General features: G+C 38.4%; 1 protein-coding gene across 1 annotated transcript in view; it reads left to right on the top strand.

Moving 5' to 3' along the window:
- Positions 1-285: 285 nt before the first annotated feature.
- The window catches only part of TMED10 (transmembrane p24 trafficking protein 10), a 35612-nt gene continuing 10308 nt past the window's right edge, over positions 286-25589 (top strand). The window contains exons 1-3 of the mRNA XM_006206085.4: positions 286-633; positions 18915-19026; positions 23687-23760. Of these exons, the coding sequence (XP_006206147.1) occupies positions 409-633; positions 18915-19026; positions 23687-23760 (411 nt within the window). The 5' untranslated portion in view covers positions 286-408. The remainder of the gene's footprint in view (positions 634-18914; positions 19027-23686; positions 23761-25589) is intronic.

Genomic DNA, 25589 nt, shown 5'->3' with positions numbered 1-25589 from the left:
AGGCTGGTGGGCGGGCCCAGCGAAGGGTCTTGTGGCTGTTTCCTATTGGGGTTTAGTTGCCATGGTATCACCGGCCTACAAACTCGCGGGTGCTGTTTCCGGAAGTTAAAGGAGAATTACTTCCAGGGCTGCCCATACTTGCTATGGGCGACTGAGCTGTCACTGAGCTTAACAAAAATAAAACTTTTGCTGGGAGAGTCTAGAAAAATCTCATTTAGCCACTTTAACTTGTGGGCACGATGTGGTATCACATCCTTTCTTCCCTTTTTCAAGATTTACTATACATTTTCATCTATTTGCCAGCCCCCAAAATGGCGCCGGCGGCATTGGAAGGTCAGAGGTGAGTTACGTGGGCCCTCCTGATTCCGGCGCAGTTGAGGCCCAGGGTGGTGAACAGTCTCCGGCACCATGTCTGGTTTGTCTGGCCCACAAGCCCAGCGTGGCCCTTGCCCATTAGCGTTGCTGCTTTTATTCCTGCTCGGCCCCAGCTCCGTCCTCGCCATCTCCTTCCATCTGCCCGTTAACTCCCGCAAGTGCCTCCGCGAGGAGATCCACAAGGACCTGCTGGTGACCGGCGCGTACGAGATCACCGACCAGTCTGGGGGCGCTGGCGGCCTGCGCACCCATCTCAAGGTGCGGCCCTGGGCGGCGCGGGGCGGGGAGGGAGGGAAGACCGCAGGCGTCGGCAAGGTGACTGCGGATCGGGGGAGTCCGGCGGGTAGAGACCTAGAGGGTGGCCTGGCCTCCCGGAGCGCGAAGGGCGCGCCGTCTAGACCGCCCCCTCACCCGGCTCGTTGGCGTTTGCTGGGCGGGGCTGGGCGCCAAAGCCGGGAACCCACTGAAGGGCCGCCAGGCTTTGGCGGATGTGGTGACAGCCGAGCTGTGGCGGCTTCAACTTTGGGTCGTTGTCAGGGGCCTATACCCGTTTTGATCTTAAGTACCTTGAATTGTAACTTGATTCTCCAAAGGAGTCTTTGGATGCCGAGTATTTGTAGGGGCCGGCATCACAGGACACATTGATATCTCCAGGAAAATAACAAATTTACTGTGAATAATAAAAGCTGTTATTTCTTGAGCATTAGCTGTGTGTCAGGTCGTGTGCTGCTGAACACACACGACCATTTAGTTCGTACACTGCCCTATGAAATAGGCACTGCTACCCTCATTTTACATATGAGGAAACTGAGGCTCAGAGAGGGAGTATAACAAACTGGTGTCAGAGCTGGAATTGGTGCTTAGTTTGGGAGTTAAGGGGAAGGAAAAGGGCTGCAATCTTATTCTCTTCTTGCTTTTGTTTGTAATTCCTGTGATTGATTAAAGCCTATTACTGGTCACAAAATATTCTCAGTCTCTAGTCCTTTCCTTTCTGGTACCCCAGAATCTGGACTTGACCAAGTTTTATGTAAATTTCAACGATACTCTTGGATGGTGATAACTGCTACCATCAGGCCATTTTGGTCCCATATTGTAGTTAAGATGACTGGGCCTGATCTTTGAAACATAATATAATTTGATGTCTGTCACGATTTGACTGCATTTTAGGTAGTTTTTTTCATTCACAATAAGCACGTGGTTTTTGTTTTTAACAGGATGGGTCTTAGACTAAACAGGAAGGAACATTTTTACATTTTAATAGAGCTTCAGGTATAAGACTATAATTTTATGCTTAAAGTATTGGAACCCAGTAGTAGTAACAGGAGCAATTTATTTAAACTTTATTTGAAGGATATTAACTATTTTCAGGGCTATTGTACAGTGACCTAGCCTTTTATTATTCTCCTCAGGTACCAGACTTCTGTCTGGCCAAGGCCATGATGGCATCATTTTAGAGGCTTAGATACAACATTTGGTGGCAGTGGGGTGGGGAATCATGCTTTTGGCTCTTCAAAGGATGTAGCGCATAGAATCAGTGAATTTGAGCAACGGAGAGACTTTACTCTTACCTCTAGCCCCCTCTGACTTGTACTTATATTTTAAAACTCTCCAGTGGCTCACTATTACTCATCAGGTATAGTTTAAATATCCCAGCATACTCTATAGTGCTCTTCATAATCTGTTCCTGAAGCTTTATGTGTTTTTCACTCCCCACTTTGCATTTTACATCTGAGCCACCCTGAACAGTACTCTAAATTAACTTATTTTCATCTTACATTATAACTACTTATGTTTATATCTAGTCCTCCTCATTAGACTGTTAGTATCCTGAGGGCAGGAATTATTTTCATGTTCATATTTTTCAGAATGTCAAGCATACTGCCTTGATTCTAGTAAGCACTCAATACAGGAAGCATATAGTGTATCATGGTCTTATGGGAATTACATCTGTATCCAAGGCTGCTGAATGACCTCAACAGCAGGAGTCTGCACCTTCACACTAGTATTTTGCCATCACTCAGTTGCTCTCCTGGGATCTGCTCTATTCTCTTGCCACTAACCTTCTTAATTGAACTACTCTTGGGGTCCTTAACCCAAATGCCAAGTAGGTAACATAAATAAGTGAATTGGGCCAGCTATAAGAAAAATAGCAGTAGTCATGATAAATGGGGGATAATTGGGAGTAGCAGAAACTGTTAATTTGGAGTAGCCAGTACTCATCTCTTGATGTAGGCCTTGTTGCCACATCTGATTTTTCGAATGAAGTCAGAAATTAAGATTTTGGTGTAAAAGCGCCTGAATTTTAAATGTTACCAACTAATTCAGATTGGCTTTGGCATTTATTTTCAGTTTTATAAAGAGTACAGTCAGTCCATGTACACATTACCCAGATTCAACAATTATCAGGATCTTGCTATACTTGTTTCATTGTAACTGCTTCTCTTTTCTCATTTTACGCTAAATTGTTTTAAAGTAAATCCTAGACATCATGGTATTTTAGTCCTTCATACTTCTTAAAAAGTATGAACTTAATCACAATGGTATGTGGCTATAATCATACCTTGCAAAATTAACAATTCCTTAATGCCATCTAATAATACCCACTCTGTAGTGAAATTTCTCCACTTGTCTCAAAAATATCTATTTAAAATTAATTTGTTGTGTCTCTCAAATCTCTTTAAAGCAACCCACTCCCCCTCCCTCTCTCTCTCTCTCTTTCTTAATATGCTTGCACTTATATTGTTGGAGTCAGTGGTCATTAAGGAATGTCCTACATTTTGGATTTGTCTCTTTGCTTCCCTGAGGTGTCATTTAACCAGTTCTGTCCCCCATATTTCTTGTAAAAGGAGTCAGCTGTAAAAATGTAATTAGATTCAGGTTTCTCTTTTTGGTGAGGTTACTTCATGGGCGGTATTGTGGACTTTGTGTGGCATCATGGCAGAGCACACAGTGCTCTTTGTGTCCTTTAGTGCTGCTAACAGAGATCAGTGGGTTCAGGCGTGTATTAGTGTCCTACTGCTACTGTAACGAATTACCGTATACTCAGTGGCTTACAACACACATTTACCTTATAGTTCTAGGTCAGAAGCCCTAAATTCAAGGTGTCAGCAGGGCTGTGCTCCTTCTAGAGGCTCTAGGGAAGAATGCATTTACTTGCCTTTTTTAACTTCTAGACCCCACTTGCATCCTTTAGTCAGTGACTCCTTCCTCCATTCTGAAAGACAGGAGCATAGTATCTCCAAATCTGGCTCTCTCTTTCTCCCACCCACACCTCTCTCCTTCCTCAGCTTCAGTCATCTCATCTCCTCTGAGATGCTTCCCCTTTTCCCTTTTAAGGATTCGTAGTTTAATCCACATCTGCAAAACCCCTTTTGCCATGTAAGATAACAGATTCATAGGTTTTGGAAATTAGGATATGGACATCTCTTGGAGAGTGGGGACATCATCCTGCCTACCAAGGTGGTAACAGCCTGGAGCCTGCAGTGTAAAGCTTCCAATTAATCTTTCACGTATGAATCCATTGATTTCTTGTGTGAATTTATTGCTTCTTTAAGGTTGTGAAATGACTTTCTAATTCTGTTATTCCTTCTATGTTTACTAGCTGGATTATTCTTAAAGAATTCATCAGTTAAGGCCATTTGGTTACCCTAAAATTTGTCATTCGTGAAGGAAAGTTAGGGTAAGTGCAGAATGCATTCCTCCTTATTGACAGTTTTCAAAGTAAGGAATTGTTGTTCTTGCCATTTCTATCGTAGTCTGAAGAAGGTTTTGTTTTGTTTTTTAAGTATTATACTGAAATCATTTTGTGTTATTTGTTTCAAGTTTTAGAGTCACTGTTTTAGTCAGTTGCATTGGTTCTTTATGCTCACTTGTCGCTTTGGCTCCTGTATCCTTTTGACACAGTCCTATTAGGCTTTGATAGCTTCCCTGTTTTGTAGAACTAGGAGTCCTAGGCTCAACCCCTGACCTGGATGCAGCTGTTTCTCCAAGAAGTTCTGGTTTCTTTTTGTGAAGAATGGTATTTTAGAGATCATAAACTCTGGGTGTTGTTTTTAAAAATTTAATATATTATGCAGGCCACAGAACCCATTTGTGGGCATGATCCAGCTCCTTAGCACAGTTTGCAACCTTTCTCATAGCCTCTGCTCACTTAGTTCCTCTTTCTCTTAAATTTTGACCACTCGTGGCCCAGACTGCCTAGGACCCTCTCTGCATTATTTCAACTTCTGAAATGCAGCTCCTGAGTGCAAGAATCTGATTGGTTCAGCTCCTTTTTGTGTGCCAGACCACCTTCTGCGTCTCTGAACAGCCTGTTGATTGTCCTCTCTTTGGTCGTATATCCACCCCTGGTTTAAGCAGCTGTGGTTTGGGTTGAGATTTGGAGAATTGGAGACTTTCTGTAGTGCACAACCTGGCCAGCTGGGCTTGGCATTTAGTTGTTGCTCTGAATGAGGCAGTCTCTCTCTGAAGGATCTTAGTGAATATACTGCCTTGATTGACCTGCCTCATTCACCATCTTCCTGTCAAGGAGCACCATATGTCCGGGAAATAATACATGAGTGTTATCATGTATCACTCTGTGTGTTGTAGTTTTGTGCTTACCCGTCTCCTCATATAGACTTTAAGTTCCTTGAGCAGAGGTTGTGTCTCACTCATCATTGAAATGCCTGTGTCCAATACAGTGCCTGGCACAGAGTAGGACTTCCCACAGAGTAGGATGAATAAACAAATGAATTGGCACTGTCCTAGCCTCATCTCTGATCTTTACCTCTTCCTTCCTCTTCATTTCTTTACTTCTGCTCCTGACTCTAGCTGGTCTGAATACTGGCTTGCAGTTCTTTTAATACAATGTTGTCTTAACTTAGACCAGTCTTTGCCTGTGTGCCCCTCCTTTGTGTTTCCATTGCATCCTGTTTGACATGGCTTACTTTGTGAACTTTTTATTGTCTTATTCATTCTTTGTGTCTTCAGTTTAATGTACTATGTAGGCATTGTTGTACAGCTGAGTTAAATGTCTTAGTCTTACTGAGTCTGGATCTGGAGTCAGATCCAGATTTGGGTTCAAATCCCATCAACTCCAACACTTAAAGGGTGTATGGTTTTAGGGGAATTACTTAACTCTTCTCTTTGGGTCCCTTATCTGTAAGATGGGGATGATAGACCTCATAGAATTGTTAGAAGGACTAATTGAATTGAGTTCTTCATTGTGCAGGGCTCGCTGGGGTGGGCCATAGATGTTAGTCATCTTTCCTTTCTTCTCTAGCGAGTGAAAATTGAATTGCTTATCTAACTCCCTGGTCCTAAGTCATTGCAGTGACCAGTTAAAGAATATTTTAGTAAGAGGAATTCTTGAGTTTTTGTGATCCTCTCATTCATTCAATAAATATTTGTTTAATACTTAATATAAGCCAGACCTAGATGGAGATATGGGAATGAATAGCAGAAAAGGTCCTTGAGCTCTAGTGGGAAACAAAGACAAGGAACAAGTTTCAAAAAATACATAAAATATAAGTACTAGAATGAAAAATGGAGCAGTAGGCAGTAGGGAATCATTGATGGGGCAAAGAAAATTTGAATGGCCAGGGAAGTCCTTTCTGTACAGAGAAATGGGTTAAAATTATGGTGGGAACTTTCTCCTTCAGTCATATATTGGGGTGTGTTTTGTGTTGAGATTTCCTATTGAGGTTATCCCTCCCTTACTCATTTCCCAGAATGAGGCTAAATTAAGCTAAATAGTTTCAGATTTAAAGACGACTGCACAGAATTGAAGCAGGAAGTATCAACTCATCATTCATAGTGAATATGGAAGTTTCCTCATTACTTCACGTCCATAGTAAAAGCCTGTTGTAGCAACCCAGAATCTTTGAATTGAAAACCACATTTTCATAAAGATGATATTGTAGTAGTTCAGTAGGCTCCAGTTCCATTTATTATTTAGAATGTTTGTTAATAGTGAAAATTGGACAATGAAGTAATTTTAGGAGATGAGAAGAGTTATTGCCTACAGGTGATTTATACTTTGGACATACATTACAGGGAGATAAAAAGCAGTTGTGAAGAGATGTCATAATCATCACCAGAAAGGAAAGAAAAGCCTGATGGTAATAATTGAAGCCACTTATCCTGTTTTAGCCTCTTCCAAATAATCTAATTGGTCTAACCTTTTTTTTTTCCCATTGTCATTTTTCAAGAGTGCTGTTGCTAATTATTAATCCATTTTGCTAAATGAGATTCTTAAAAATTTTGATGTAACACTCAGTTATGGTCCCAGTCTTGCCCAACTAGCTTACAAATGAGAAAGCTAGACAGATCATTTGAAGAGTTCAGCCTTGAGTCATAGGCCTATCACAATTTAAGCCCCAAATGATCAAGAAGCATCTTGGCAGTTGGGAAACCATTGGCTTATAACTTTCTTTTCACCCTAAAAGCTGTATGAAAAGATTGTGTGTGTGTGTGTCTATACTATAGTTCTGATCAGTTTTATTTGGAGTAGTTATACTTTAGCTTTACTGTTGTCTTTACTGGGGGCTGATCTTTTTCCGTGAGGAAGGAAATGTCTTTTTCAAATTTACATTTTATGTGACTGTTGTCCAGTGGGTTAGAAACAGGTCAGTAAATAGATGGTTTAGTGCAGGCTAATTGGTGTGTTAAAATTTAATAGCATTAAAATCTAGTTTATTTTTGTTTTATATTACAAATTTCTAGCTTTAAATTAAAGCCTGACCATGTTTCCTTCTTCATAAAAGTTAAACAGTATGTTATCTCATTTAAATCCCCCTTGTTCAACAGTTGTCCACAGCCTTTTCTGTTTTGTTTGAACTGATCGAGAGAAGGGCGCTGCTTAAAATTTAAGTTGCTATTCCATATCTCTATGATGACTTCTGAAGACTGAGTCTAGTTTCTAGGAAAAGGGACAGACTTATAAAGGTTATCTAGTTGGGTGCAGTGACTTCTGTGCTATTTCTTGTGTGAATTACTGACTGGTGGTTGATCCTTAGCCATGGCCCCCAAATGCATACGCAGCCTGGCAGCCTGGACAGTAGAGCCCTCTGTGAAATAGCTAGCTGGCCACAGACCAGAATTTGGGCTCCCAAACAAGCCTCCGAGTTGAGGGAGGTTGATGTCATCTGCTTTATCCTGTGCCCCCAACCTCATTGTTCAACATAACGTGTGGGAAATCAAGGGACTAGTTGTTAAGAAAGAACAAGGCTTTGTTTGTGCCTGAAAGGGTCACGCTGGAGGTTTTTACCGTAAATAACTTTGAAACAGTATGAAAAAAAACATTTGATCTGGCTTCACCCCCGCAGTTGTATTGTTAGGGCAGCAACTGGTCTTTCCTTCTCATTCCCCTCCCTCCCTTCCCCTCGTTCTCCAGTTTTCTCCTCCCCCAACTCCCCCTACTCCTACCCCCTAGTCAAGCGTGACGTACTGCCTATGCTGAGTTAACGTGGCAAATGCTGATAGAAGCAGGAAGAGAGCATCTAGCCATTATGAGATCAGTGCCTGGAAATTTTCCATTTCTAGTTTTCCACACTTCTACAGGCCTCCTTAAACAGCACTTCTGTGCTATGCTATGCTGAATTGTGTTGGAAATTTGAAAGAATTCAGTGTTGCTAAATCCTGCTAAGTTTAACTTTGTTCTGGGTAAAATCTAGGTGTGATCCTTTGATTTCAGGGATGCAGTTGGCTGACTCGATATTTGCTCTCGTTTGAACGATCAGGGTAAATTTGTTTTAGGCCCATTAAATATAGCTTCTAGGCTGTCCGAGTTGTCTGTGTTCTTCGTGTTTGAGAACAGTGGCCTTTTGAAAATATTTCTAATACTGTTTTTTTCTAGTCTAAAACTACAGCATCTTCAATGAGTTGGTGTTCTAATTATTTTTATATCTTAAAGTAATAGACCCTGCAGTTTACGATTCATTCTGAATGCTTACCAAATGAAGTGTATGGACCCACAGTCTTCTTGCCCTCCCCCTACAACTAATGTTGTTGGGTCCTTCATGTAGTTTATTACTTACAGCGTAAAACACATACAGGAAATGCTGAAATCATCTGGTATTTCTTACTGTCCTTTGTTAGCAGCTAAAATGTTTCATCAAATACCTGGCATTTTGTATCCCTTCCTCTGGCTGAGGTAGTGTGTCAGGTATTCTCCACTGTAAGGTTACTGTTTTGGGTTTTTTTTTTTTAAGAGTAGGAATTTTTTTTTTTAATAGATGTACTAGGACTTGAACCCAGGACCTTGTGCATGCGAAGCATGCACTCTACCAGAGCTATACCCACCCCTCAAAAGTTACTTTTTTCCCCCTTTCTATTCTGCTGTTGGAAGGAAGTTACTATGTGCAACCCACACTTAAGGAGTGGGGAGTTCTGCTCAACCTCCTTGAGTGTGCTGTTTCTACATAAATTAGAGTCTTCTGCACAAGTAGATCTGTCTCTTCTCCCCCGTTTATATCATTTATATCAGTGTGGATTCATGGATATTTATTTTATACTTTGGATTACAATCCAATACCACTTTATTTTTTCGCTCAAATTGTTTTAGCTTTGGCTTTTGGAAGCTCTTTCATTTAGCTTTTGTGGCTTTTTGACATATCCCCGTTCTTGTTGTTTTGTTCTGTTTTGCTTTTGAGTGCTTCTTTACTTTCTGACACTATAAGATGCTCCACGCTTATGTTGTATATTTCTTGCTCCAGTCTTGGGATCAGCCTTTTAATCAAGGGGCCCTGGTTCCTTTTATTGGAGAATAATATTAGAAACCAAGATCTGGGTGGATAGTATTTTTTTAAGACATTTTTTTCCCCAGCACTTTTATTTTTTTAAACACTTCTATTTTCTTAGCAAGTGGCCAAAAGTAGTCCCAGCCTTCTTGCAACTTTAGAGTAAGGTTAAGAATTCCCTGAGCAGCAAGAGGAGCTAGGATGGGGAGAGAAGTGATGTGTTAACGGGCAGAATCCCTGGGCATGGGAGCATTCATTTAGTTCCTTCAGGTCCCACCTCTGCATTAGGTCAGACAGATCATTAAGGAGGGTCACTAAAATCATCCATTTGAACTGTGTTTTTATCCTTAGCAAGGCCATGGTTCAAAACGGAGAGTCTAATATTGGTCAGTCTTTTTACAAGGACCTTCTAGATAAGTTGTTCTTCTTGTTTAGTTCCAGGAAAATTATCTCTGAAGATAAGTTTGTGAGCATTTATCAGAAAAATAATATGTAACCCAACTTGTTTCTCTTTTAATCTTGGCTTCCAGAAAACTGAGAACCAAATTTATTGTACAGATATCATTTGGTCAGTTCAGGTTCTCGATAGTGCCTGTTTGTTTCTTCCTCCAGTTGAATTCTGTTCTTTAATTCCTAATTGCTTTATTTGCCTTGTGTTTGGGCCTAAGCTACTTAAAGATCGTTTTGAAGTAGGCAGGGTATTTATTATCTTGAATGTTGGGTAAAGGAAGAGGGACAGCCTTCAGGAGCAGGACCTGCTCAAGAATCTGTTTTCTGGACACTGCCTGGAATGGTCCAAGAAAATCCAATTCTAAATGAGTCTGTTTTCCCAGTGGATCTGTATTCTCACTTATTTGGTAGTTTCAGTGTGAGTATTCACATATTCTTGACATCAGCTACTGTGCATATACAATTAACACTTTCCCACCTACTTTATAAGTTGTGAACTTTGATTTGCTTTTCTTCAGAAGGTGTTATCTAGAAATAGATCTTTATTACTTCCCATTCCTTGATGTCATTAGGGAGGATTTTATGGCTTGATGTTACTTTTGTTTAATTAAGAACTTTATGGTATATTTTATAAGTGTTTTTTGTTGTTAAAGGGAAGAAAGGAATCCTTTAAGTGTCTGCTGTTATAGTAGGTAAAAGTGGCGGTTATTTATTGTATTACCATGGTAATTCTCTAGTAGAATTTAAGAAGAAAAAATAGAATCTCAGTTTTTGAGAAACCAGATGACCTTTTAAGGTGATCTGTAATCAGAGCATTTTAATTAAAGAAATTTAAAACCATCATTTCAGCCTATTAGACTTTGTCAGCTCTAGCTAGTCACTGAGATTGGCCTAGTTTTCTATTCCCTAATTTTAGCTACCTGCTGATTTATGTGATTATGCTGGGGTTAGGACATGTGGTTTTTGGAGGTTTTTTTTTTTTTCTTTCTTAAGATCAATTGGCTCCTAAATAGCTGCAAAGTTATAAACTACATGGAACCCTACAGATGTTCAGAAAAACTCTAGGGTCACTTAGAATGCCCAACACTGTATAAGAGCCTAACATGAAGGTTAAGTTGTCAAGTTGCCTGCCTGGATTTCCAAATATCTGGATAGATGCCCTTATATAGTTGTGTCAACTGAAGGTCATAGGGATTATAGAAATGTGGAGGCATTGAGGAAATTGTGATCATTATCACACACTATTTCTAGGAGATAAATTTCATGCTGATAAAACATACAGGCAGTGATAGTTGCTTTGCCTCAGCCTCTTGTAAAGCATTTGAGTCTTTGCCCTAAAATGAATCTTTAATACATTTTCAGATATCAGAACCAACAATGCAAGTGGTTCTACCATGATCGTAGTTCCTTAGTAAAATGTAAAGGAGAACAATAAATAATTGTCACCCTTTCTGAATACCAATTGGAGGTGCGGATTGTATCCAAGTCTTTCAGAAGAACATGGCAGACTTCTTAATTCATTTTGCAAAATACTCGATGAAGGATTTTTACCAATGCCTTAATAAGAGTTTTCTGACTTGTATCTAGGTTCCTATCATCTAGAGAGGCCTCCTGTCCTTAAATAAATAATTTTTAATAAGGAGAATACAAAGAGATCAATAAACTATTCTCCTAGGAAATAAGATGGTTGGGCAAACTTGTGCCTGATTAAGCTGGGTTGTTTGTCCTCGGCCACTGACCTGGCCTTTTCCTTGCCTGACCTTGGGCATGATGACATCTGGGATGACTGTTCAGTGCCGTACCCTTGATGCTTATTTCCTGCTGTCCTTTACTGGTTTCATTTACATTTAAACATTTCTAGGTAATCCCATCCTTCTCCCTTAAGAATTAAACTGTACAATGAGCAAATCTGGAGGCTTATTTTTATCCAGTTATGCCTTGGAGAAGTTCTACATTTTCTGTAACTTTATTCATAGGAGCCAAATCGAAATTAGAGTTTTTAGATCAGCTTGGAATGTGAAAATATGTTATTCCTGCAGTCTTGTCTTTTTGAATATCCTCTTTGCTCTTAGTAATTATCTGTAATTGTGTTCTTGGGGGCTAGAGAGTGGGGAAGTGTGAGTATCAGATGGTGAACAGGTTCTGAAGAAAGGAAGGATGGCACCACTCTGGTGACTACACATTTGGGATTTGATTAGTTTCCAGAACTTTTTGCCATAATATATGTGTATCCAAGATTCTAAAGTAGTACTTTGTTTCATTTTTTCTTTCTTCTTCTTCCTCTTCTTCTTTTTTTTTTTCTGTATTAACAATGTTTCCCCATTTTCTTTTTTCTTTTTTTAACTTTTTAAAATTGAAGTATAGTTGATTTACAATGTTATGTTAGTTTCAGGTGTGTAGCAAAGTGATTCAGTTATATATAATGTATATATTATATATATAATTCTTTTCCAGATTCTTTTCCATTATGGGTTATCATAAGATACTGAATATACTTCCCTGTGCTATACAATAGGTCCTTGTTGTTTATCTATTTTATATGTAGTAGTTTGTATCTGCAAATTCCAAGCTCCTAATTTATCCCTTCCTCCCCCACTTCCCCTTTGGTAACCATAAGTTTGTTTTATATGTCTATGAGTCTGTTTCTGTTTTATAAATAAGTTCATTTGTGTCACTTTTTTAGATTCCAGATACAAATGATATTATATATTTGTCTTTCTTTTTCTGACTTACTTCACTTAGTATGATAATCTCCAGGTCCATCCACGTTACTACAAATGGCATTATTTCATTCTTTTCATGGCTAAGTAGTATTCTATTGTGTGTGTGTCTCTGTGTATGTATGTGTGTACATGTCGTCTTTATCTGTTTATCTGTTGATGGGCATTTAGGTTGCTTCCATGTCTTGGCTATTGTAAATAGTGCTGCTGTGAACATTGGGATGCATGTGTCTTTTTGAATTAGAATTTTCTCTGGATATATGCCCAGGAGAGTAGTAACTCTATTTTCAGTTTTTAAAGGAACCTCCATACTGTTCTCCATGCACCAAATTACATTTCCACCAATAGTGTAGGAGGGTTCCCTTTTCCCCACACCCTTTCTAGCATTTATTATTTGTTGACTTTTTGATGATGGCTGTTCTGACTGATATGAGGTGATACCTCGTTGTAGTTTTGATTTGCATTTTTCTAATAATTAGTGATGTTAAGCATCTTTTCATGTGCCTGCTGGCCATCTATATGTCTTTGGAGAATTGTCTATTTAGATCTTCTGCCCATTTTTCTGTTGGTTTGTTTGTTTTTTGGATATTGAGCTGTATGAGCTGTTTGTATATTTTGGAAATCCCTCTTGGTCACATCATTTGCAAATATTTCTTCCCATTCCATAAGTTGTCTTTTCATTTTGTTTCTGGTTTCTTTCACTGTGTAAAAGCTTTCAAGTATAATTAGGTCTCATTTGTTTATTTTTGTTTTTATTTCCATTACTTAGGAGACAGAGCCGAGAAAATTTTGCTGTGATTTATGTCAAAGAGTGTTCGTCCTATTTTCTTCGAGGAATTTTATAGTAACCAGTCATATATTTAGTTCTTTAATCCATTTTGAATTAATTTTTTTATATAGTGTTTGAGAATATTCTAATTTCATTCTTTTACATGCAGCTTTCCAGCTTTTCCAGCACCACTTATTGAAGAGACTTGTCTTTTCTCCTTTGTATATTCTTGCCTCCTTTGTCATAGATTAATTAACCGTAAGTGTGTGGGTTTATTTCTGGGCTTTCTGTCCTGTTCCATTGATCTGTATGTCTGTTTTTGTGCCAATACATACTGTCTTGATTACTATAGCTTTGTAGTATAGTCTGAAGTCAGGGAGTGTGATTCTTCCAGCTCTGTTTTTTGCTCTGTTCTTCTTTCACAAGATTGTTTTTGCTATTTGGGATATTGTGTTTTCATACAAATTTTAAAATACTTTGTTCTGTGAAAAATGCCATTGGTAATTTGATAGGGATTACATTGAATCTGTAGTTTGCCTTGGGCAGTATGATCATTTTAACAATGCTGATTCTTCCAGTCCCAGAACAGTGTATCTTTCCTTCAGTTTCTTTCATCAGCATCTTATAGTTTTCAGAGTACAGGTCTTTTGCCTCCTAAAGTAGATTTATTCCTAAATATTTTATTCTTTTTGATGTGATGGTAAATGAAATTATTTCCTTAGTTTCTCTACCTGATATTTCATTGTTAGCATATAGAAGTTCAACAGATTTCTGTATATTAATTTTGTATCCAGTAACTTTACCAAATTAATTGATGAACTCTAGTAGTTTTCTGGTAGCATCTTTAGAATTTTCCATGTATAGCATTGTGTCTTCTGCAAATAGTGACAGTTTTACTTCTTCTTTTCCAATTTGGATTCCTTTTGTTTCCTTTTCTTCTCTTATTGCTGTGGCTAGGATTTCCAAAACTATATTGAATAAAAGTGGTGAGAGTTGGCATCCTTGCCTTGTTCCTGATCTTAGAGAACATACTTTCAGCTTTTCACCATGGCATATGATGTTAGCTGTGGGTTTGTCGTATATGGCCTTTATTATGCTGAGATATGTTCCCTCTGTGCCCACTTTCTGAAGAGTTTTTATCATAAATGAATGTTGAATTTTATCAAAAGCTATATCAAGAAGATATAAGTTGTAAATATACATGTACCCAACATAGGAGCACCTCAATATATAAGGCGAATGTTAACAGACATAAAAGGTGAAATTGACAGCAGCACAAATATAGTGGGGATTTCAACAGCCCACTTACATCAATGGACAGGTCATCCAGACAGAAGATCAGTAAGGAAACACAGGCCTTAAATGACACATTACAGCTGATGGACTTAATTGATACTTAAAGAGCATTCTGTCTGAAAGCAGCAGATTACATATTCAAGTGCACATAGAACATTCTCCGGGATAGATCACATGCTGGACCACAAAGCAAGCCTTGGTAAATATAAGAAAACAAAATCATATCAAGCATTTTTTTCGACCACAACACTATGAAGCTAGAAATCAACTACGCGAAAAAAAAACTGCAAAAAACACTAACATGTAGAGGCTAAACAATATGCTGTTAAGCAACCAATGGATCACTGAAGAAATCAAAGGGGAAATCAAAAAATACATAGAGACAAATGAAAATGAAAACATAATGATCTAAAACCTATGGGATTCAGGATTTGCAGATACTAACTACTATATATAAAATAGGTAAACAACGAGGTTCTACTGTTCAGCACAGGAACTTGCTGTCCAATATCTTGTACTAACCTATAATGAAAAATAATATGAAAAGGAATATATATGTATAACTGAAACACTATGCTATACACCAGGAATTAACGCAATGTTGTAAACCAACTATACTTCAATTTTAAAAAGACAAACCCCTCGCCCAACAAAACCTATGGGACACAGCAGAAACAGTTCTAAGAGGGAATTTATGATACAGGCTTCCCTCAGGAAATAAAAAAAAAAAACCTCAAGAAACAATTTAACCTTATGCCTAAAGCACCTAGGGAAAGTAGAACAAACAAAATCCAAAGTTAGTAGAGGAAAGAAATAATAAAGTTCAGAGCAGAATAAATGAAATAGAGGAGACTTTAAGTTTCATTGATCGAAACTTAAGGATGGTTCTTTGAAAAGATAAATAAAATGAATAAACTTTAGCCAGACTCATCAAGAAAAATAGGAGAGGGCCCAGATCCTTAAAATCAGAAATGAAAAAGAAGTTACAACTGACACCACAGAAATACAAAGGACCATAAAAGACTACTATAAGCACCTATACTCCAATAAAATGGACAATATTGAAGAAATGGACAAATTCTGAGGTATAATCTCCCAAGACTGAACCAGGAAGAAATAGAAAATATGAGCAGTAATTACCAGTACTGAAGTTGAATCAGTAATTTTAAAACTCCCAACAAACAAAAATCCAGGACCAGGTGTCTTCACAGGTGAATTCTACCAAACATTTAGAGAAGAGCTGACACCTACCCTTCTGAAACTATTCCCAAAAATTGCAGAGGAAAGAACACTTCCTAACTCATTCTTTGAGACCACCATCACCATGATACCAAAACCAGGCAAAGATATTAACAAAAAAAAAAAAGACAATTATAGGCCAGTATCACTGATGAACATAAATGCAGAAATCCTCAACAAAATACTAGCAGATTTACTCTGACAAGATATTAAAAGGATCATACACCATGATCAAGTGGGATTTATTCCAGGCATGCAAGGATTTTTCAATATCCACAAATCAGTCAGTGTGATACCACATTAACAAACTGAAGAATAAAAACCATACGATCATCTCAATAGCTGCAGAAAAAGCTTTTGATAAAATTTGCTTTTTCTTTTAGTTGATAATTCAGGAAAAATATCCCATGAACAAAAGGCCTTTAGGAATCTTCAGGGCTAAATATTCCTGTGCAGATTATTTATTTATTGCTGACTTTAAGGAGTCTACCTTGTGGCTGCCTGCAAATCCCTCTCAGGTAGAGGTTGCAGACTGAACAGTACTATGTCCTGCTCAGGAGGATGCTCAGGTTCTCTGACATGCACTGACCCACAGAATCTATCAGATTCTGTTAGTCTTTCTTGGCTTCTGTGCTTTCCACTTCTTTGAACCATTCCTTTTGTGGGGAGGCAACGTGGAATGTGGAAAGAGCATAGGTTTTAGACCCTATCTTCAAGTCTATATACACAGTTTACTGACTCTGTGATAATGAGCAAGTTACTAAGCATCTGCATCAATAAAATGGGGATAATAAGACTGGCCTCCCTGGGATTGTTGTGAGGATTAAAGACTGTGTAGGTTAAGTTTATAACATAATTCCTTAATCCCCTTATCCTTCCAAACCACTCAGTTGCAGAATCCCAGACCTAAATCACTTAATACTTGTCTTTGCTCCTGCATTCTGGCAGCTAGATGTGGCCTGATCTCATCTAGCTGCCAGATCCTGGTCCCTGATCTCAGCTGAGCCCTCAGTGCTGCCCAGCAGTTGGTTTATGTGATTTTAGTCAACTTTCTTCCTATCCTATGCAGAGGTCAGATACTGGTAGCTCAGAAGAAGTTGGTTCTGTAGACATCTTTTGTTTGGCCTGGAGATAGTTTTTTCAAATGTTGGGATTGGTTGTGAGGATTTAAAAACTAGGAGATTTCAAATAAAAGTTAAAACATTTAGGTTCTTTTGGAAAATTGGATGATCTAAAACCAACCTGGCATGCCATGGTAGTAATCAGTTTCTCCCTTGACAGGACTGTCTTCTCCAGTTTGCCGCATTGTTCCCACACCCTGTGGACTTGTACTGGCCAATTAGATGCAGTTATGCTACTTGCTCTATTCTTGTGGGCATTCAATCTTTGGTCTTGTCCTGTAGGTGAGCTCTCCCTTTTAAACATTCCTCAAATCTGGCCCCTTCTCTCCATACCCAAAGCCTTCGTCATTTCTAACCTGGATTCCTGGAATAGGGGCCTAACCCATCTTCTTATCTCTGTTATTGTCCCTCTTGAGTCTGTCTTCACAGTATTATCAGATTCATCTTTCTAAATTGCAAATTGAATCACATCATTTTTCTTGTTTCAAATTCTTAATTGCCTTTCCACTTTGTACGAAATAAACTCATTAGCATGTTGTTGTAGTTCTACATGATCTGGCCAGTATCTCTCTAACCACTTAACCTCTCTGTGCCTCAGTTTCCTCCTGTGGATCATAGGAGCAATAATAGTTCTTACCTAAAGGGTTATAGTGAGGATTAAATTAAAAATGCATATAAAGCTCTTGGCAAAGTACTCAATACTTAGTAAGTGCTTAATAAATATTATCTGCTTAGTCTTATGATGATACCATATTTTTGTCTTGTTTTCCTTTTCTGAACCCAGACCTTCATAGTTGCCATCTCTTCTACTCTGAGTGGCTTTACCCCTTTTCTTCCCTTGATTGCAGCTCATTCTTCAGAACTTAGTTCATGTGTCACTTCCTCTATGACACTCTGACCCCCTATAATCCCACGGCACTTGTGCCTGCCTCTAGGCATACATTTTCTCCCATGCATCTTAAATGCTTGACAAATTAATGAATGATCAGCATCATTCATGGAAGAAGATACTTGATTAATATTACTGCTGTTATTCTTAGGGAATTTAGAAGATATGCCATAAAGCCTTTTTTATTAACCCATTGTTTCAATTTTGTCTAGCAGTGGTAACTATTCTTTTGCTATTATGCTTTTTTCTTAAACTAAAGTAACTTTGTTTCTAATCATGATACATACCTCTATAGAAAAAAAGTATAAAGAAATCTCACTAGTCAAAAAGTAACTAGTGTTATTGAAGTGCTTTAAATATATAAGCTTATATGTATGCTACTCAGTTTTTGTATTTAAAATCTGATTTATAATTGAGTCACAGCATTAGAATATCCAGTTTAATACAATAAATTCACTACTTTTGTGTTCCACTTTGCAAGTAGCTTTCTGTATTAGATAATGAAATGTGTCTTCTACTAAGACAGAAAAGAAGCCTGAGATCCAGTCTGTCTTATTACTGTACTATGTCCTTGCTTTTATATGTGATTGTTCACTTACCAGTATGTGCACTTCATCTGTGCTTACAGGCCATTCTCAATGAGTGGAGAAGTTTATGAGTTTGGAGAACTAAATTCAACAACCTAGAGGAAAGGAATTATCATTTCTGGAAGTCAAGGATGTCTTTTTTAGGAGAAACTACTTGTTTACCCACCCTGCCTCCCCCATCCCCACATAGCCATTGACATAATTAAATGCAGTTTGCAGGAATAGATCTCCCAAATTTTTTTCTCTATGCATGCCTTCTTTTCCTTCTCTCCTGGTATCAGGTGTCCCATTTCCACTCTCCACCTCCACTGCATCAAGATTTGTTTTACACAAGAAATATGTTCTTATATATTTTTCTCCTTTTTGTTATATATTGTTTTGGTATTTGTCCACTTCTATTTTTGTGACATGTCCCTTTCCAGGGAATGATACTGGTGTACATTCTATGAAGTGAACTTTTCTTAATAAACCCACTTTATATCAACTTTTTGATATGGTAAGGCATTTTATAGCGGTAATAGATTTTAGCCTGCAGTGTGGATGGGCTGTTAGAATGTATGAAATTTGCTGTGTTTGGGTTTCACTTCTAATCCATTTCCTGTCTTTGGGAATAGTTGGACTATAGTCATCATAATAAGAAATGTAAACTGTCCTTTATAGACAGCGTTTCTTTCAACTTACCCAGTTTCTATAAATTCTCTTCCTGAGTATTATTTGCTGCCTATTCTGACTTACTTTCTAATTTTAGATCACAGATTCTGCTGGCCATATTCTGTACTCCAAGGAGGATGCAACCAAGGGAAAATTTGCCTTTACCACTGAGGATGACGACATGTTCGAAGTGTGTTTTGAGAGCAAGGGTAAGTAAATCAGAATGTTTTCCCTGAGTTAAGCATCTTCATCTAAGCAAGCTAGAGCATGAATTTTCTCTCTTGGACTGGACAGGAAGAGGAAGTGAAAACTTTGCTGGGGTGCACACACATATAAGTGAAGGCTGGCTGATCGGTGAAGTTGTTCTTCATGTGCAGGAGCAGGCATTTCTTGAATGCTGTGATATACTTAGCTTAAATGATAGAGTTGAATTTGGTATAGATGCTAGAAAATAGTGCATTTATATGCTAGTGACATGTTTTTTAAGGGATTAGAAGTAGGGTCTGTCTGACAAATAATATATGGCAAAGTCAGAAGCAGTTTTGATCTCCAGGGCACTTGCTGTTGCCTAGCCCTTACATCTTGCTATGGTTTCTTCTGTGCATCTCAAGGCCAGGAGCCCATAGTAACTTTTAGGCTGATTACCTGATGGCTTCTGTGCTCAGTGGTGGGTGAAAAGCAGATGCCTTTTCAATGCCTATTCTTCAGCTTCAGGGACATGAGACTCTAAAAGCTGTATGCATTCATACATGTTACATTACTTGGGACCCTTTGGGATTGCAAGATGCAAAAACATAAGTCAGATTGGCTTAAAGCGGAAGAAGAAGACCACGTTGACTCTCTGAATCAGGAAGTCTACAGTGTAGCGCTGACTTCGGGCACCCCTATGTCTTGGGTTTTGTTTTTGTTTTTTTTTAATTGAAGTATAGTCAGCTTACAATGTTGTGTCAATTTCTGGTGTACAGCATAATGTTTCAGTCATACACATATATACATATATTTGTTTTTGTATTCTTTTTCATTATAGGTTACTACAAGATACTAAATATAGTTCTCTGTGCTATACAATATAAACTTGTTTGGATCTTGGATTTTTTATCAGTATCATTAGAACCTTACCTCATTTTTAGTGCTTTTTGTTTGTTTGTTTGTTTTTTGCCTCCATTTGACTTTATTTTCAAGCTTTCTCTGTATGGTAGCAAAAAGACTCCTGGCAATTGTAGATTTATAGAATATATAGAATATATTCAGAATATATGATCCTAAAAGAAGAGCAAACACCTTAGCAACAGTACTAATAGATTCCCAGGAATAATAGACGAACTAGCTGCTTTTGACAGTTAATCAAGAATTGACTGCCTTTATCTTAAGTGGGTCACTTTAGCCTAAAAGCTGAGGGAGTTCACCTGAGGTAAATGGAATAATAGATTAAGAACAGAAAATTAGGGGAGAGGGTATAGCTCAAGTGGTAGAGTGCACACTTAGCATGCACAAGGTCCTGGGTTCAATCCCCAGTACCTCCTCTGAGAATAAATAAATAAATAAATAACCTAATTCCCGCCCCCCCCCCAAAAAACTACACACACACAAAAAGAAAACTAAAGGACTTTAATAGTGATTTCATAACTGATACCCTTCTCTCTGCCCCCACCGCTGCTGGTTCCAGGATGTCTCAACAGTATTCCAAACATTTCCAGTTGGTTGTGCCATTCTTACCTCAAAACTAGGATGTCTTAGACTGTGGCCATAACCTTTCCTTTCAAATTAGTTCCTTTTACTCATCAGTATTACCACCATCCTTCCCATTACTTGGGCTTACATTTTTGAAATTACGTATTTTTGTCTTTTCCAGTCTATCATCAAGTTAGGCTGATACTTCTTTCAAAATAACTTCTGTATTGTCACCACACAAATCTTGAACTCTAATCTTTTAAGTCATGGACTATGTCATTAGCTTTCTAACTGATATCCCAGCTTTTAATGTATCCAACTGCTACCAGATTTGTCTTCTAAAACACATCTTTCATCATGTCAGTCCTCTTTCAGAAGCTTTCCCTTCTTTGTAGTGGCAGTAATGCTTCTGTTCTATAGAATGAAATGCAGAATCATGGAATTTTCAGGCTGGACAGGATTTTAGGCATCATGGCATTTAATAGTCATTATGTTCTTACTCCATCCCAACCTTATCTTCCACTGCTCATCAGACCCTAGCCATTCTGGTTTGCTCTGCCCTCTAAACATGTCACATTAATTCATTTGCTAGAATGTTCTCTTCCCATAAAACATGAGTTAACCTTTAGTTTTTGTATTGTACGGGCCTCAACCATTATGATTTGCTCAGTATCTCAATCAATTGATTGATTCATCCAACACTGTTCTAGGTGTTGGGGATATAGCAGTGAATAAAACAAGTCAGTTGTCAGTGGCGCTTATATTTTCATTGGAGTGAACAGACAGTAGACAAATATAAGTCAGATGGTAATGAGGGCTTTGGAGAAAAAGCAAACACCTTGAGATGCTGAGCATGTCTCAGAAACAGAACAGAGGTCAGTGTGGCATCCTCTAAATAGTGTCATCACTTACTGATTGGATTATTTATTTAGGTATTTAGATATATATATATATATATATTGCACATACAACCTCGTGTTTAAATGTCTCATGTGTATCTTACATTCCCAATTTTGAACTCTGAAGGCAGAGATTATCTTTGTTCTGAGTTTTTTAATATGCTTATGCATGTATATGCCTGGGAACTTATTTAAAAATGTGTGTGTGCAGCAGGGAGGGTATAGCTTAGTGGTAGAGTGCCTGCTTAGCAAGCACAAGGTCCTGGGTTCAATCCCCAGTACCTCCATTAAAAAAAAATTAAATAAAAAATGTGTGTGTGTATACATGTATAAATGTCTGTGTACACGCATATTATAGTCAGCACTCAGTTTCTAGTTTCATTAGTGTTCTCTGTTCATTCTGTTGGAGACCTGATACTTTGTAGTCGTTGGCACACTTTTTAAGATTGTCTATTTGCCAGGCAGTTGCAGAGAGAAATTACTAAAGGGTCTTTTTTACAGAGGAGACCCTTTAGAGCCATGATGTCAGCTGTGGGGATAGGTTTGGCTGTTCTATGCAAGAGACCATATGGTCTGGATTCAGTCTGTGGTTTTGTGGTTTTGCTTGTGTTTGAATAATGCTAATGCTGTGCTGTGGCAAACAGAGATAGTGGGAAGAGTCTTTTAGGAAAAGAATATCTTGATCATTTGGACCAGGTAGGGCTGTGAGCTGCTTGGATTTCATAACTTTTTAAATGAAGTAGAAGTAAAAATTCACATTGAATCTCCTTTGGGCAATGCTGTGATCAGGATTGCATATTGGATTTGGGAGAAGAGACCTCTCTAGGTGTCACTTTTTATTTTGTTTTGTTTTGTTTTGGAAATTGGTTTAATGCTTGGAAGATATATATGACTTGTCTTGGTTTCTTAATCCTTCCTATTCAGTCTTATTACTTTCAAATTGGTCTTTCTAATCTATCCAAAAGAACGTCTTTACTGTATTTTAAACGTGCCATATTCCATTCAGTATCTGAGTCTTGACTCATGTGTTGCCTTCTGCCTGGGATACTCTGTCTGCCTTCAGGTGCTACCTCGAGTGAAGTCTGTCCTCAAACTAATCTCTTCCCTCTTCTAACTTTTGCTGCATAGCTGGAATTATCTGAACGATTTTTTTTCCTTAAAAGTTTTATACTGCTTTGCATTTTCACTGTAACTTACTCATATTTATGTCTTGATGCCCATCAAGTTCTTTGAAGGCAGAGATTGTTATCTCCAGCACAGTTCTAGCACCCAGTGAGTTCCCAATGAGTATTTATTGAATTGACTTCAGTCCATTTCAGAAAATTTCCAGTGTCTCTCAGGGTACAGTACCATTCTCTGTAGCTTATTATGGTCTCAGGAACACCAGATGCTTAAGTGGCACTGTTTCCCAAAACTCCTAATTTCATGCAGCAGTTTTTAATTTTATAAGTACTCTGGTGAATTCCAGGGACTGATCAGTTTTCTGGGGCTCTTTTGAATCTTTCCTTTTCTCCCACTTGATGATTCCTTTTTGATCAAGCTGAATCAGATTACTTTTTCTAATAAGAACATTGCTCTGTTGGTCCTACTATCCCAAGTAGACATTTTTCTGTGTAAAAAAGTATCTCTGAGAATTGAATTCTTATTGTTAAGTTTCTTCTTGGGCTCTTTTCTTTTAAGGGCTTTATGGAAATAGTCCTGTAACATTTTACTTACCTATTGAAATGGCTTTACTTTGACCAAAATGTTTAAATTAACTGGAATATTAGAAAAACCCTGTGTTCTTTTCAGTACTTATATTTGTATTAAGTAAATTCAAGTTTAGCGTATACCCCTAATCCTTTTCTCAAAATTTCACAGGGCAGCTTTTTCAGGTGTGGAAGTGTCCCTTTTCAGCCTGAGTTGGTGCCCACTACCTATTACTGGTCCATATGCCACTCAGTTGTATACTGTTTTGACTTTTGAGTTGTATTTCCTAATCCGATAAGCCTATGTGTTTTCTCTTCTCCTGTTTTATCCCTCTGAAGTACTAGCGACAGTATCTTGTGTCCTGCTCCTTCAGAGATGTTTGCCAGCAGCATGTTCTCGTTGCTTTCCGGCACCCCATACAGATAGAGGCTTTGTCTGGAATGCTTGAGATTTTAGCCAGAGCCAGGAATTTTCTGCAGCTGAGTAGGGGGAGGAGTTGCGGCTATTTCCCTCTATTGAGAGGGTTGAGGCTAGGGAGAGGGAGGGTGGGTGGGTGATTTACCGGAATTTTAAATATTTCGCACAATGAATCCTTTGATTTCTTTCTCAGGAACAGGGCGGATACCTGACCAACTCGTGATCCTAGACATGAAGCATGGAGTAGAGGCAAAAAATTACGAAGAGGTATGTCCTGATTTAACAGCCAATGGAGGCAGTAGCATGCCGTGCTCTGTGAGGTTTCTGTGACCTAGTCAGGCCAACAGGCTGTGCTTTGCCCAGAAGGCTGTGGTTTTCTCAGCAGTCATGTGACAACCAGCTTGATATAAAAAGTTGTGTTAACAGCCTTGAACAATAATTCTGGCTGTGCTGTCAGCCAGATGACTGGACCAACTGTCCCATAAAAATATTGGTGTGATAAAACACTCAAGCACATGCCATTAGTTCTCTTGAGACAGGGACCAGATATATATTTATAATTTTTAAAAGCTGGAATTCATTTATATGTTAGTGTTCAAGGTTAAGAAAAATGATTTGCTTTTAATTCTTACGGCTTTTATTTGCAGACTGACAGTTAATATAGATAGCTAGGGCACGGATTCAGTGCTGTGCTGTCTTTGAGAAACACAATAGGCAAGAGTAGCTTTTAGTTAAAATAATTTCAAACTTTTCAGGAAGAGAGCAAGATGGAAGAAAAAACTGCAAGAGACTAGGTTTTTGTTGACAGGAAGTACTGTAGAGATTAAAAACTGACACTTACTTGGATGGTAGGGAGGTGGGGGTGTGCATATAATAAGGGGAAGGGGGACTGAGCCCTTTTTTTTCCTCTATTATGAGAGACTCTAGGTCAGCACAAGATGGTTCTTCAAATGAAGAGCACCTTTGAAAAACCACCAGAACTATTTAGGACCGAAGGATTGATCTTTACAGAAAGATAAGAGTGTTTTTACCCAGATCAGAGTCTTTTTACGACAGTAGCTGAAGGCATGAAGAAGAGGTGGGGTGGTACAGGAGATGTAAATGGCCTTTGAAGAATGTAAACTGTATAAACAAAGGGAAGTTGTTTTAAATGATTTTAGGGTATTTTCTAGGAATGATGTAACAAGGAGAAGTTGTTCTATCTTTGGTCAGAACTTGGCAGGGAAATAGCCTAAAATGGAAGAAGACTGGAAGCGCCTGGCAAATCCTGCAGCAGGAAGGAGCACTGCAGTAATTGCAGCTCTTGAGGTCTTTCCTCTTCTTCCCTAGTTCATGTGCTCAACTGAACAAAACTAGACTGAGTTATTTATGGGCAATAAACAGGAGCAAGCAATGCAAACATGAATGGAAGACAGTTCCTGGTAGAGACTTTGATTTGCTTGTTTCGGTCTCCAGGCTAGTTTAATTAAAAGAAATAAAGCAAGAGCCTTTTTGATGGAATAAGTTGAAAATCCTTTTCAACTTTTATGATTCAGAAGAATCTAAATTATAATTAATTATAAAGTTAAAGTGCTGTTGTAAGGTATAAAACACTAAGAAAAATGTTTTATTGTTAGGAGGTGGAAGAATAGGTAAAAGATTTTCAGTTTTGGATTACTACTGCTATATCCTCAGCCTCAGACCATTCTCTAAGCAAGCATTCATTGAATTCCTACTATGTGGAATTTTTACCTGTCGTAATCCGCCCCCAATATGATGGCCATCATTAGGTAATCTATATTAAATGACAGGACACTTGATTAGACATTAGACACAGCTTGTTCTTCTCTAAAACACATAGTATTGTTGTGAGTTTACATACAGAATGATGTGGACATCACTGTCGTATAACATTTTAGAACCCCCATACCTCCTGGAATTTCCATTGTCCTTGGACTTAGTTGACACTGGGAAAGGGCCTTTATCTTTTCTGACCTTTTACTTAACCCAAGAGGGGAATCCCTAGCAGAAAGGAAACCACAGTGCTTCCTTTGCCTGCTTCCTGCTTCGAAAGTCTGGCACGTCCTAAGCCTTTCTTTACGCACATGGTTACAACA

The sequence above is a fragment of the Vicugna pacos genome, chromosome 6 (assembly GCF_048564905.1).
Source record: "Vicugna pacos chromosome 6, VicPac4, whole genome shotgun sequence".
NCBI classification, from domain to species: Eukaryota; Metazoa; Chordata; class Mammalia; order Artiodactyla; family Camelidae; genus Vicugna; species Vicugna pacos.
Note: the sequence above shows the minus strand (reverse complement) of the source record. Positions and strands in the feature narration are given on the sequence as shown.